Here is a 14,905-nt window from a genome sequence, read left to right as displayed (position 1 = left end):
AAATACATAGAGAGAGAGAGAGAGAGAGCGAGAGAGAGAGTCTTACAGAGCTTGCATTCCCACCCTTCGAACTATATTGTAGATGGATTTGAAAGTGTGCTGCATTCCTACTCAGGTAATTTTTTTTTATCTCTAGGGATGAGTATTCGTAATGGGACGGATATTGATGCTGCTTGTGCTATGAAGACCTTCTCTCGTCTAGGTTATAAGGTCACAATTGCCAATGACCAGACTGTGGAGGATATGGTAAAGCTGCTGTTAAAAGGTAACAGTTCTCATACATTCAAAATTTACACTATCATGTAGAATAAATTGTGTCTGTGGCTGAGTGAGTCACCACAGGTTAGGATGGTGCCCACAACAAAAAATGTTAGCGCTTGGTTTGAATTGTCAGGTGATTTAAAAACAAAACAAAACAAAACGTCATTGTTTGCTGCATATACTGCAGACAGACTACATTATATCATGCAGGAACCTCTAGGTGGCGGTGGAGGTCTGTGTGTTGTTACTCCTGTCAGTGACTTCTTAAATGTTCTTGGGAACTGCTGAGTAGCCATCCATCCAGACTGTTGTCCCTGTGAGAAATGTTTCAGCTTAATCTTAAAATATCAGTTGTATCCTCCTAGAAACAGGTAGGGCCACCGCCCAACCTTTAAAATGAGAATGGAAAAAGTATCTGGTCTCATGTGTAACTCTGTTTTCTATCTATCCTTGTGCCTGTCTCTAGCATCCCAGGAGGACCACAGTAAGAATGCATCGTTTGTATGTGTGTTGCTGAGTCACGGAGATGAGGGGGTGATATATGGCACAGACGGCTATGAAAAGATAGAAACCCTCACAAAGTACTTTAAAGGATATCGCTGCAGAAGTCTCTTGGGGAAACCAAAGCTTTTCTTCATACAGGTTAGTTAAATATTTACCACACAAATGCATTTGCGTCTCATACATTGCAACTGAAATGCTTGTTATATAGTAAAGTTTTTATTGTTGTTTTAGTAAGTTGTCTGTTGTTGGTTGTGCTTTTTTTTTTTAACTACTTATGTGTCAAAACTAATAAATTGGTATTGAATGCTTTGACCACAATCAAATCTAAGCTGCTTCTCTTACAGTTGACCTTTTCGTTAGGATTAGCACTATCACAGTTAATGGATTATGCGTGGATCTCTCCTTCCTCTTTTAGGCGTGCCGTGGTTCAGCTCTGGATGACGGAGCCCTCATCGAGACCGACAGTGTAGAAGAGCAAGCATCAGAGAGGATTCCCGTGGAGGCAGATTTCCTGTATGCCTATTCCACTGCTCCAGGTAAACAGCAGCGCCAGAAAAGAAAGAAGAAATGCTTTATATTCAGTAAATGACACATAGAAGACAGAGCTGATATCTAAACCTGATACTCACTTTGTGTAAGAGCGGTAACACTGTCGATTGTCCGGCAGGATACTACTCATGGAGAAACACGTCCAACGGCTCCTGGTTCATGCAGGCATTGTGTGACAAGCTGCAGCGTTACAGTGGACAGCTGGAGCTGATGCAGATCATGACTCGAGTCAACCACAAGGTGGCGCGATACTTTGAGTCTTCCTCCAACCTACCTGGATATGATGGCAAGAAGCAGATCCCCTGTATTGTCTCAATGTTGACCAAAGATGTCTACTTTCCCCCACTAGATTAAAATAGACCTGCTTAACCTTGAAGAAACCACGTACCTGTAGGAAACGAGTGACCGCGCTGGTTTTAGCAATTTCACATCCATCTAATTTGCCTTCAGAGATGTTTTGCTTTCTTTGCCCACACACCAAAGTGATGTGGTGCACTGTGTAGGTAGTGCAAACAGGTCAGCACTAGTTTTAATAGGGGATAAAAGGGAACAGATGAGTGAGGGTTTCTCTTCAATTTGAACTATTTTTTTATTACAGGTTTTTATTGTTTGGTCTTTTAGAAAACCTCCTGCTTTTTACCGCACTAACACACACAAATAATGTAAATCACTGTGACTGTGTTCTTTAAGGGGTGATCCTTGTCTTCTGTAAAAAAGTTTATCTCAAATATAATCTATGTAAAAATATAAAAAGAATTATGTAAAAAATATTTTTCTGCCTTCAGAATGTCCAATCTCAAACTCAGGACTGTGACATAAATATAACGCCACACATTTCAGGCAAGATAGGTTTCAAAAAATAAATGCAAAGAAAAACAAACTTATTTCCTTCTTTACAATCACTTCTTTACCTGAGGTTTTAATGTGCTGTTGCTTCAAAAATCCTGGAAGCTGTTTGCTGCAGTGTGTACAAATAAAATTCCTGAATCAAAAAGAAATAACATTAGTTGGAGTGATTGCATAATAGGATGTTCTCTGACTGTAAGTGATACCTAACTTCAGCTGAGTACTTCTGTATCTGATAAATCCTGTCTTTTCAAATCGTTGATCCCAAACATTTTAAGGAAAAAAAAAAAAATAGAGGGTAACATTCTGAGATCAGGACTTGACAATTTGTGTATTGTGATCATTTTTTTGTACCTGGTTTGTATTTATCAACACTAATGAGAGTTTCTGTTTGTACGTCAAGGCTGATAAAGGTAATAGCCTGGCTATTGAACCTTTTTTGTACTTTGGTTTGTAATATTGTCAAAACGTACTAATGATTAACAGTTTATGAGGATGCTTTTGTAAGTTAGTGGCAGCATATAAACAAACAACCACTAGAGGAAGCCAAAGAGACATGCAGTGTGATTCTGTAGGCCTTAAATGAATCAGCAGTCTTTCAAAGGTACGGTGTTCCAGGAACTGAAATTGTGGTGAAACCTAACCCTTGATGCCCCGGGTTAGGCCATTCCAGTACTGTTAAAATACAGATGAATAAGATTTCCAGTCAACTTGCGTCTGTTGAGTCAGCCAGCTGTCACTCTTGTTTCATTGTATCTCAATAATTCAAACACAGGTTAAACTCCCTGAGGGTCTATTATGCATTATATATACGGGGAAGAATATAATATTTTAACCTGTCAATAGTTCTTGCCATCTACATCTGCTGCTTTTGTTTTTGGCCCATCGGTTGCTGTTTAACTTTAATTTCACTGTTAGTCTATCAGACCAATCCCCAGTCACAGCTGCCAGTCACAGCATGAGTGTAAGAATGTCAGGAACTGATAACCCTGAGTTTATGCATATCTGTGCTGGTCCACAGGGCAGATACCTGAACCAGCTTGACTGTTCAAAACTGCCTTATACATTTAGCATATTTTTTAATTTGCAAACATATTTTCTGTTCTGGTGTTTTTTAAAAGTATTTTTTTATTTTTATTTTGGTGTAAACAGAAAGGACAATACAGGAGGCAAACAGTGGCAGAAATGACAGGCGTTTAATGAACTTCATCAGCATATTCAGTCAGCCAGCATCTTGAAGCATTAATGTGTTTATTTTGAAGCGAACACAGAAAGTGAAAGTTATTCAAATGAGGCAAAATATAAATTCCCTTGTTTAAACCTTTCTGAAAGACCTGATTTAAATAGGTCGAATATAACTTTAGCTTTAACAACACCAGAACACCACAGTTTAATATGTTTGCATCATTGGTAATATATTGCCAAAACGATAATTTACTATTATAAGATACAATTGCATTGTTAATCATGTACACGTTTATATCAGAAACCAGAACACTGCAGTTTATTTAAACCTATTTGATATTTTATATAGACATAAAATCTATTATAAGTAAAGTGAAAATGTGCACTCTCAGACTTGCAGGTGGGATGCTTTATCACACACACACACACACAGGGCTGCTTAAAGTTTCTGGTTTCGTTTCCACCATCAGCCGCGGAGAAAGGGGAGGGCGGTGTGAGGAAGGGAGGAGGGGATAGAGGAAGTGAAAATGAAATCCAGCTCAAAGATCTTCTATGACTTTTGCAGAACACGATTCGTAACATGGCGTTCGTAGCTACGCTAGCCACACTGTGGTTCCCCCTCGTAAATTATGTCACTATTTGGAATTATTAGCCACGACATTATAGCTCTGTAAAGGCGGAATGTCAGCCGTGTTTATCAGCCACATTAACCGGAGTTATGGGCAGAGCCCACAAGGGCGGAAGGGAAAAATAAAAAGGGAATAAAATGAAAACAAGCCTTTTTGCTAACGCTGCCACATTTGCACATATGTTTATTAGCGTGCATTGCCCTCGCTAAATTTAATAATATATAAATAAAACCGTGAAAGCCTGAAAAGATGCTTCTCCTGGCTTTCGCCGTAACAATAAACCAGAGCGGAGTGAGACCTCTTCGCGTCCGTGTTTTTTCTGGGGAGCGCGCACGCGGCCAAGACACTTCCGCGACGCCGCTCGAGAGCGACCCAAAGCGAGAGCACGAGAGCAGGAGGGGGATTTCCAGCTCGAGCCCCCACTTCCCGAACCAACCGATGTTTTGCTTTCGGTCTCGACACAGAAACAGAAATAAACGACGGACACAGTTTTGTTTTTCCACTTAAAACCACAAATACATCAACTTGTCCAACTTCGCCGTTGCTTGTTATTCCGACAGCAGGACCGTGAAGCCACAGGCCGTCAACTGAACAGGTAACATTTTTTATTTCCGCATATTAACGCTGTTGACTTGCACTAGCACCATACAGACTTCCTACAGGACGACATGACGGATCCCTAGCTCGTTGTGTAAGTGAAAGTAGGACTGTAGTTCTTCTCAGCGTTTGTTGAGTCGGTATGGTATTTATTTTCACTTTTGGCTCGGTTGTTTTTGGATCAGCACGCTGGCACACCGTGGACAAACAGACCGCGGTTAACTTTTGACTTGAACCCTATTGCTAAATCAAACTTTAATCCAGCATAAACCTGTTACTAACACTTGCCTCTACAAAGCTAAAGGGAAACGTGGCTGCAACCTGGCTTTTGTTAATATTTGATATTAAGTGGTACCAGAGCGACTGTTTTTGTTTTTTTGTTGTTTTTGTTTTCTTTTTTAAAATGCAGTAGCTTTAACCGTATTTGTACTTGTTATGTCGCTATAAATGTACTGGCGTGTGAACAGTATATTCGTGTTGTTTTCACCTCTTCGTGCATGTGTTTGAAAATCGTTGTACTGCTGTGAGTCGTATGTTGTTTGAACTCCCTTACAGGCAGCTTATCCTGTTTTGCAGCTTAGAAAAGCGTTTTGAAGACATTTCACAAATGACATGTGTTTCTTTGAGTGGTTGAGAGTAATCACGTCAAAAGTAATGTCAAAGCACTTCCAGATTTTACTTAAACATTATATCATTTGTAAGGTGCACATGTAGCATTAGACCCTGTGAGTAATAATTATAATTGCAGGATTTAGCTATTATAGATACATTGAAATTATCTTTATTACTTTTGAGCCACAAACGGTTTTCTCTACATTTACAGCTTGGCTGCTAGTGCAGTGCTACTCTTTTTTTTTTTTTTTTTTTAAATCCAAGTATAGTAAATGTTCCTTGTTGTGCAACCAGAAAAAAACATATTGCCACATTGTTTTATCACTAGCAGTGTTGGTCTGGAACTAATTTAGGTTGAGATAATGGCATAATTACATGATTTTCCTTGCCTTTGTTCATTTTAACAGTGAAATTAATTCATAATTTGTTCCCTAATACACCATGCAAACTTACAAACACATAAATCTTTTAAAACTTTTATTGGCCGCGGTAGTATAGACACTGTACTTTCGTTAGACTGTGTGTATGAAGTGTTTTATCAAGCAGTAAGCCGGATGCAGCTGTAAGTTTCAACCCTGTAGCTCATAAAAAGGGATAATATTTTTATTTGATGCTGTGCCATGTCACCCTGTTTGACTTGTTAGGGAGCTCACTCTGGCATCAGGAGACACTGTGTTGGCACACTTCAAACTTTACCCACCCCACTGAGGGTGGGGTGAGTAACGTTTGCAGTCACTGTAAATAAACATGCTGTATTTATTATCTTCTTTTAGTTCTTTCTTTAGTGCCCCCCCCCTCTTGTCCTAAAATATTTTATTTAAAATGTTTATTAAATTAAATGAAGACGGTCAGTATGGCGTTGTGGATAGGAGTGGGCTGCATGGCTACAGTTACAAACACGATTACACAGCAGTGAACCTGGGCAGGATTTTTATTTTTATAAACACAGACAAGAGATTCATCAGTTTGTTTTGATCACAAAGCTTGGTTGTGTGTTTGGAAAAATTTTAGTTTCTTCATGTATACCTTACTGCAGTTATCCTACAAAAAGTACGTTGCTATTTAATATAATTAAACATTACTATGTGTGTTCACAGGCCACAATGCCAGTAGAAAGAATGAGAATGCGACCATGGCTGGAGGAACAAATCAACTCCTGTCAAATACCAGGACTGAAATGGGTTAATAAAGTAAGTGTACACTCAAGTGCGCTTGCACACACATACACACACAAATACACAAATACTATATTTCAAGAGCTGACAAAATGTAAATGTTTCTAGGAAAAGAGAATCTTCCAGATCCCATGGATGCATGCCGCACGCCATGGTTGGGACCTGGAGAAAGATGCTCCACTCTTCATGAGATGGGCCATACACACTGGTAATGCACAGATATACCCGTACACTCACTGGTTCTCCTTTTCACTGACTTCCAGACACCAGACCAGTTCTGTCTCACATCAAAGAAACTGTGATATGCGTAATCTCTTATTTTGCTTAGCTTACTTTGAAGGTACCTTTGTAAGGAAGCTCACAGCGGTTCAGTAGGAAAGAGTAGGAAATCCCACAACTCCAAGATCAACTAAATTCTCTACTTGAAGAGCGTCCCCAGGTTCAGAAAAGGATTCTGAAAATGAGATAACACTCCTCCAATATTTTAAATGTTTAATTTTCAGTTTATTTTCAGTTCTTTACATAAGGTAGCACACATCAGCACACATCTGACCAATAAATAAACTGACTGTATGCAGTATTAAGTGTAATTAATAACTGAAATATGCCTTATTTTCAGAGCTAGGCAAGTTCACAGAGCTAAACCTAGATTACATTTTTTTTAAATGATGTGTCACAAAGCAGAAAAGCACAGCTCTATCATTTTGACTAATCTTTAGATAACTAGTGGTAGTTGGTGACAGTAATAGTAGCACTATTACAGTCACATCAGTTACTGCACACAATGTAATACACATGCCGGTAATATGGAGGGATAAGTAATTCTGAAAGGTGACGATGTCCTTTTCCTGAGATTAGTCATCTATACCAATGAATGACGTCTTTGTCATTCTTCTGAGATTTTCTGGTTTTGTGTTTGCATAGGTAAATACCAGCCAGGCGTAGACCGTCCAGATCCAAAGACGTGGAAGGCTAATTTCCGCTGTGCCATGAACAGCCTGCCAGACATTGAGGAAGTGAAGGATAAAAGCATCAAAAAGGGAACTAATGCCTTCAGAGTTTATAAGATGCTCTCCTCCACAGAGAGAAGTTTGAAAAAAGGTGAGTGTTGATACTGTTCCTCATCCTGGTTTGGTTAAAAACTCATCACTTTTCTAGATTTTATTATTGTCTCTTGAAAATTGCTTACTCGTTATTAAATCTGTATGTTTCTGTCTATTTAGGAAAGAAGAAGACAGACAAAGAGGGGAGGCTCAAGGGAAATAAAGAGGTAGATAAACATATAAACACCTTTGTCACACATGACACTACCTGCAGGATAGGGTTGCGTGTTTTTATGGGCACATAACACACCAAAAAAAATCCCTGTCCACACTCAGCACTGCTGAAGAACAGCAGCATGATGAAGAACAATAACAGCAATGAAGAAGAGTGAGTTTCTGATTTCTCAACTTGCTGCTGAGTAACTGTTTCGCCACCTGGCTGGTTTTGTGACGTTAGGGATCACAAAAATATGCACTTTACCGAGAAATGCTGCCTTTGTTCCAAAGCACAGCAATTTATTTTTTTTCTGGAAGTCTTAGTCAGTCCTCAGCTGGCAAACTGACAGAATATCTAACATGAACAATCAACTCTATCTCCGGTTCCCACATGACAGAGAAATTTGCCTGAGAACAGGGAGGGTTACTAAGTACTCCTCCTCCATTTGGTTCTCGAAGCAATGCACAAGTTTAAACAATGCAAAGTACAAACCAGCAGCTTCTGGTTCCATTTGTTAATAAATAACGAGGAACAGTTGACACCATCAGCCTTCCATAATTATAAATCTTTTTCTGTCTCTTTGATCTCGTCACCATCAGGCAGCTTCTCCATCTCCAGACCAGACTCCTCTCGAAACCAGTGCTGGACCTATTGACTATTCCAAACAGGAAGCGGTCAAGCAGGAAGCAGTAGAGCAATTAGTGATGGACAGTGCTTCAGGTACTACACCTGTGTCCTCTTTCTACTATTTTGTGGTTGTTTTGTCTGTGACCTTGTCCCCTGGTTTTGGCCAGCATTTCTGCTCAGTTGTGTTGTGAAAGTACTTTATTTTATGAATGCTCTTTGTCCCTTGTTGGACATAAGTCCACGATGAGCTCCCAGATTTTGGTTCAGAGTGAATAACCAAACAGGTGTTGGAGCAGCCGATGGAAAAAAAAGATTGCATGTCTTTATCTTGCAGTTGTGGATAGATACTGTATGTGGCTCCATGCACCCACCCTGCCACACATTTGAGACGCTTTTATCAGTAAATCATTCACTGAATCAGAACGTATGCACGTGTTCATCTTATTACACTGTACCCCGTCTGTCCCCCAATCACAGCCATTCACAGCTCAGTAGAGGACAACGTCATCACGAGCGAGCAGCTGCCATTCGTCTGTCAGACAATTGAAGTAACCACTGAGAATGAAGAGCAGATGGTTAGCTCCTCCCACTCTTACCCTCTCCAAATCTCTCCTGTGTCTTCATGCTGCGGTGAGTCCTCTCACAGACACACACACAAACACCACACTTTACCACATTTTGTTACCAGAACAAACATAAATGAGTTAGTTACATGGCTTGTAGGAGCAGTAGACATATTGTAGTTATTCAGAACCACAACAGTGGCCACGGTTGCATACGGCACCCATATCAGAACATAGTGGTTACCAGTTTTTTTGAGCATGGTTAGTTGTGGTTGTGTGTTGAAACATATGGCTTCACCTGGCTGTGATGCTCAAATCAGTTGTAGTTTGTTTTTTATTGGTTAGTGTGTATTGGCGTTCGTTTTGAATAAGCAACAAAAAATGTGGTTCAGATGGTGATCTGATAAACGGTTGTTATCAGTCATTACATAACAGCTATTATTACACAATCCAAAAGTAAAGCACATCTTATCTTAAGTTTGGAAAATTGTGGGCAAACCAGCTGAATGTTCAAAAAAAAAACAAAAAAAAACCTATCAACAAATGTGAAACAGAAGAGATTATTGTGGCTGCAGCTTTTTCTTGAGCTTGTATCTGAAACAGCAGAATGCATTTTGTTATATGGAAATAAAAGCTGAAAGCTCCAAGTAAAAATGTGTTTCACGCAGGAGAATAAAGTGTCAGGTTTAACATCAGTTGCAAAATGAAGGACTGGTTCTCCTGTTCAGTAGATACATAACCATAAAGGCTCACCCGAAAACTAAACATGGTGACGCTTAAATATGATGTGTTTGGAGGTCATTACATGGGCTGTCTTTTAAATCTTGTTTTAATTGATTTAAACCCTGGCCTCATCACCACTCCGGGATCTGTTCATCACACCTCTCTGTGTATATCCATCTTTTCTTTTTCCTAACCAGACAATCAGGCAGAGCTGGATCTTTTATTTTCCAGTTGTATTCAGCCCATCTGTCCTTCCTCCTCTCTGTATGTTAAACCCTTTTTGATCTTTCGTAATCATTGCCATTGCTTGATCATTCCCCCTCTTGCTTCTTTTCTTTGTTTTGTTTTTTTTCTTTTCTTTACTCATTTAACATATACATTTAATTTTGCTATAGTGCAGTACAAAAAAAATGCGCTGCGGAGTGTGAGTCTTGTCAATTTGATTTTCTGGTTTAAATCAAGATTTAATTGAACTCCTCCTCTTTCTTTCACTCTCTGTTTCTTCCTCTTTGTCTGTTTTTCTTTTCCCTGTGATACATGTGCTCTAAGGATGACTTATTGCAAAATTACCATTTCCTGAATACCGTCTTATTAACTGTGTTTGTGTCTTTATTTCTACAGGCAGTGACACAGACAGTGACACTGAAGACACTAAAGAGGTGAGTCTCCTGTTAAACACACCTTATTCAGATACAGAGGAGAGAGTGATGAAAGAATTAACTGCTGTGATCTTCAGATAAACAGGTTTTTACCTGTTCCAGCCTCGCTGCTGAAACAGGGTGTGAGTGTTTCTGTGTTTCTCTGTGTGTGTGTGTGTGTGTTCCTTCCTGTAATGTTACGAGAGACTGAGAAAAGGGAGGGCCTTGTCAGGAACTGTGACTGTCAAACATTAACAGTTTGATTTGAGGTCGCTCTTTGTAGTACATTGTACCCACACTAAACACACACTGCCCCTACACATGTGCACACACACACACACACACACACATATAGGATTATTTTTGTAGTGGTGTTTTTGATGTTGTATTTACAGCATAATCCAGCACAGTTTCACCACAACACGTGTCAGAAATTAGCCACAGCCTTTGTATTGTGGATTTTTTCTTATGCAGAGGTTAATTCCCCTCCTATTTTTTTTTTTTTTTTTGGTCTGTCCTTCTCAATTGTTTTCCCGGACAGGGTGTTGGTGCAGTCTGGAAGCGGGACTACAGCACAACAGTTCTCAGGGTTCCGGCATGCTCTCTTCCCGGCATGGCCACTTTTGTCAGCGCGAACAAGCCCAACTTCAGGGTCACCAGCACGCGAGACCCAGCCCCTCTCATCAGTTACCACGCTGACGGCTGGATGCCGGCCTACACTCAGAACTCTCTTGTGTCTCCGGCGACCAGCCATACCCACGAGATGCGCGCAAGTGTCATTATGAAAACCTCCGATGTTACCTCCTCCTGACCCCAGATGAGGGAGTATCATGGCTGCCCTCAGGGCATAGGAATGACACAGAATGTTGTTTTTCTTAATCAGGGCCACATGGTGCCTAAAAGGCCAAACTTCCAAATCTGTGGTTTTATTGTAGCTTCTGTTTGGGCCATGAAACCCCTGAGTTTTCCTTTTAATTGGAAAAAAATTGTTGACTGGTGGAAATTCGCCATTGACTTGCCCACTAATTGGTGAGCACTGTAGCCCAGTTTATACTTTCTACATCTGAATGGCTGCGAGGGTCTGCGTGGCGTAACTTTCATCATCTCCCCGCGTCTGCGAGGATTTGCGGATGGTCCCTGTGCAGCTTAAAATGAACACGTGGAACGTACACGTGGACAAACGTTTACGCTCACTGGAAATACTGGTGTTGCTCACGTCTGTTTTGGACTTTATCTAGCCCCGTAGACACCCTCGTCATCCTTGTGTCCCTGGTACATTATTTTCCCTGCTGCTTTGTGCTAACACTTGAGTGTACACTATGCCGAATGAAAGAAATTCCCCACTTTTGTGTAATGAAAGACAAATTTTAGTAGTGAAAAGCTCTTAACGTTTTTTTTTTTTATTGTACAACCTGTAGATGAATACATTTTTAAATGAGTCAGTATTGCCTACCTGTAGCCAGGTTGGAAAACACATCCTCATATTCATTCACTGTCTTGTGATTTTAAGTGATACACAGTCTCCAATCAGCTTAAACATTCATTTCCTAGGTGAAATAGTCCCTGGTATTTCATTAACTTTTTTTTAATCTCCTACATAAAACTACCTGATTTGTACACGTCATTACACAGCTATCTTTTCCTGTACCTTTATTTTATATTGCACCAATTAAAGGTAAACTAACAAAGTGGTAACTATCTGAGAATAGCGTAAGCTCACCTGTTAGCATAAAACAGTGTGTAAAATGCTGTACTAGGACACATGGATGGAACAAAGAGTATGTGTTCCTAGAAGCAATCTGTGTTTGAGGCAAAGCAACAAATACAAAATGTTTTGGGGAAATTACATCTGCTAAGTCGAGCAAACCAGCTCAACTTAGCAGCAAGTTACAAAAAGAATCCAAGGCGTGCATTGTTATCTAGATAAAGAATGACAATCATTGCTAAGCCCTGATTTGTCCCTGCAGTGGAAAGCAGGTGTGTGTGTGTGTGTGTGTGTATATCTGTCTGTCTGGAGCCCTCAGGACAACGTACCCGCCAACACACAGACAGATGAACTGACAGAGTGATCAACAGACTCACTGACAGACAGACAGACTGACAGACTGTGAACAGTGTATTCATTTCTTCTCCTCTCTCCTGCCTCCTGGTGTTAATAATGTACATAGCTCATACGTATGTATGCCTGCAAGCCGCTTCTGCACCTTATGGACATCACTGGTGTGTGTGTGTGTGTGTGTGTGTGTGTGTGTGTATGTATGTATATGTGTGTGTTTATGTTGTGGGGTGGGGGGTCCTTATTGAAGACGTGTGCCTTTGAAAGTGTGTGGCTGGTGACAGATTATCTGTGCTTTAGCCTGCTGCGGATACATCGAGTGGCTCTCAGTAACTGCAGTCAGCTGTATGTGGATACAGACAGAGCGTAGCACTGTGACGATGAGGAATGAAGAAGTGGTTTACATTCACTATATTTACTTGCACAGAGGCGACTTGTTGATATGGCTACTCGCTTAAAATGGAGCAAACATTATTCTTATGTTAGAACATTTCAGTTTAAAGTCATCTCATCTCACTCTCATCTCATCAGAGGGAGGAGCAAAGTGCAATAGGCTGTTAGTTCTGTGCATTTAAAAGATGAAGTGAATACCTTGCTGTGATAACTAGGGATAGTTGGGAAATGTCCGGGCTTGAGGTACATTACAGAGGACTGCGTCATCAGCAGATGCTGAGCGCTGATATTTTTTATTCTCACTTGCTTTTTTTTTTTTGGTTTATGGTCTGCTCTCCCTCGCCCAAAACTTCCCATTTCCCAGTTGACTTTAACACACAGATGTCAGAGCACAAGTCTTTCCTCTGATTCACCCAGTGTATCCTGCTCTCCATTCCTGCAGGGAAAATCTAGTGGCCTCTAGCATTAGAGCGTAGCATAATGTTAACCACTGTAATCTGTAAATCTCGACACATGCATGGAAAACCGTTCTTTTTATCCCATAAAATGCAAATGTATGCAAAGAATGATGAACTCAAGCAGCAAAGGAAGAAATTTCCGCTTTTGTTTGTTTCACAAACCATTACAGGAGCAAGTTCAGTCTCTTCAGTAGTTAGTAAAATGTAATTTACCTAAAAAGAACTAAATTATGAAACGTTCATATTCAGACCCCTGAGAGTCACAGCTCCTTGTGTTATGAATTATGATGAGTGCATTAGAAAGCTACTTGTGTGTTAGCAGCTAGCAGGCTAAAGCACAGACTTCGTTCCCAGCCTGCCTTCAGCAGAGCTCTAGAGGGAACAGCTTTAAAAAGTTCATGTGGGAGAACAATAGGACAAATAGGAATCTGCCATGTTTGTGAACCAAACCCCCAGAGATTTTAACACTGGATGCACAATACTATCATGGTGAAATTATTTAAGGTTCTCATTGAATCAAAGGGGTTTGGGCTTACTTGACAGCAGATGTGGAGCAGGCATCGCTTTACCAAATGTTTCTTTAACGTGTCTTTTTTAAAAAAAAAATGTTGTTAGCGATTCGCATCACTTACTGAAAGGTAGCGGAAAATTCTTCTACTTTTCTGTGGTTACACTTCATAGTAGTTTTCTGTGGAAATGCTACTCAATAGGCCGCGATACACGGACAATATTTGAAGCAATGTACATAGTTAATTTTGATAACAGCCATAACAAACACCTGCCTTTTAACCATGCATCTTCAGTGATTTTGTTGTAGGTCACAACCTCTCTGAACTATAATGAAGACTTACAGTTGGGAAACTCTTTAATTGTGTGTGATACTTAAATGTGCCAAATAACTGTACGTTACCATGCATGTAAACAGCAAGATGCATGGTAACATGCAGCTGGTCCATATTAGGCCTCCACACTAGCACAGATGTGTTGAACTGAATTGGATTTAGTGCTGTCAGTAGCTTGAGTTTGTCATTTTAGAATCAGCAGCTTCTGCAGTGATCCAAAGTGATAAAGATTCTGGTTCAATAATGAAAATGTTCCGACCCTCCTGCCTCAGTAAGCCTAACCATGGACTTTTAAAGAAGCTGTCATGGATAAATAAAGTGCACTTAAACCTAGAGCACATTTCTGCTTTGTTTTGTCTATAAAAGGGATGTGATTACAGCCAAAAGTCAACAGTGAAAGAGGGTTGTAATGCTGTTATTTATCATGTGGTTGGATGATCTGTCTGACCTGCTTTTGCCTTATGTGAATGAGAGCCACTGAATCACTGTTCTGTGAATACTGAGGTGTGTCTCACTCTTGCGCTTTAGCACATACCATAAAGAACAATATCACCATTCACTTCAACGGGAAAAAAAACCCTCACAAAAACAAAAAAAAACAGGTAATTGCTCAGATAATTGCATTTGGAGCAAAGAAGTTGTAACCGCATCATGTCACCACTGTTTATTCTGTGTACATTATGAAAACTACATGTGAATCAACATGTAAATCTGAATAAAGACTTTTTGTATTTATACAGACAGTGTTTTATGTGGTTTACAACATGGCTGAGGGTTTATCTTGTGCACTCAAGTTCAGAGTCCAGTTTTACAGGTTATGAGAGATGAGGAGAGCTTGTGTACCTGTTACTGTTAAGATAACAAATGTCCAGTAAAATGAAAGTCCTCAATGTTTACAGGCATGTTGTGTGTCCTGACTGGGGAAAAAAATGGGCCCACTGGGTTTAGAGCTGAGGCCTGAGATAAGAATGAAAGTTTTGGTGCTGA

General features: G+C 40.1%; 2 protein-coding genes across 4 annotated transcripts in view; both read left to right on the top strand.

The window, feature by feature from the left end:
• The window catches only part of LOC121188270 (caspase-3-like), a 6,758-nt gene extending 4,165 nt beyond the window's left edge, over positions 1 to 2,593 (top strand). The window contains exons 4-7 of the mRNA XM_041047926.1: positions 137 to 265; positions 728 to 903; positions 1,181 to 1,301; positions 1,433 to 2,593. Of these exons, the coding sequence (XP_040903860.1) occupies positions 137 to 265; positions 728 to 903; positions 1,181 to 1,301; positions 1,433 to 1,668 (662 nt within the window). The 3' untranslated portion in view covers positions 1,669 to 2,593. The remainder of the gene's footprint in view (positions 1 to 136; positions 266 to 727; positions 904 to 1,180; positions 1,302 to 1,432) is intronic.
• Positions 2,594 to 4,337: 1,744 nt separating this feature from the next.
• Positions 4,338 to 14,653, top strand: irf2 (interferon regulatory factor 2). Of its 3 annotated transcripts, none has more exons than XM_041047807.1 (9): positions 4,342 to 4,569; positions 6,281 to 6,373; positions 6,467 to 6,566; positions 7,283 to 7,459; positions 7,582 to 7,628; positions 8,218 to 8,338; positions 8,723 to 8,875; positions 10,153 to 10,190; positions 10,711 to 14,653. In XM_041047807.1, exons 2-9 carry the CDS (start codon positions 6,287 to 6,289, stop codon positions 10,978 to 10,980), a joined length of 993 nt encoding a protein of 330 aa, XP_040903741.1. In that variant the 5' UTR covers positions 4,342 to 4,569; positions 6,281 to 6,286; the 3' UTR covers positions 10,981 to 14,653. The 3 variants fall into 3 exon arrangements, with proteins under 3 accessions (XP_040903743.1, XP_040903741.1, XP_040903742.1); XM_041047808.1 differs by lacking the exon at positions 4,342 to 4,569 and adding an exon at positions 4,626 to 4,665; XM_041047809.1 differs by lacking the exons at positions 10,153 to 10,190; positions 10,711 to 14,653 and adding an exon at positions 9,729 to 10,131 and having other exon boundaries at positions 4,338 to 4,569.
• The last annotated feature ends 252 nt before the right edge of the window (positions 14,654 to 14,905 follow it).

Source organism: Toxotes jaculatrix, chromosome 10 (assembly GCF_017976425.1).
Source record: "Toxotes jaculatrix isolate fToxJac2 chromosome 10, fToxJac2.pri, whole genome shotgun sequence".
NCBI lineage: Eukaryota > Metazoa > Chordata > Actinopteri > Toxotidae > Toxotes > Toxotes jaculatrix.
Note: the sequence above shows the minus strand (reverse complement) of the source record. Positions and strands in the feature narration are given on the sequence as shown.

Bases quoted from the DNA above. Each gene is read 5' to 3' on its own strand.
- irf2 (XM_041047807.1), top strand. From the start codon at position 6,287: ATGCCAGTAGAAAGAATGAGAATGCGACCATGGCTGGAGGAACAAATC. The intron at 6,374-6,466 runs GTAAGTGTACAC...AAATGTTTCTAG, and splicing joins GACTGAAATGGGTTAATAAA to GAAAAGAGAATCTTCCAGAT. The intron at 7,629-8,217 runs GTAGATAAACAT...CGTCACCATCAG, and splicing joins GGCTCAAGGGAAATAAAGAG to GCAGCTTCTCCATCTCCAGA.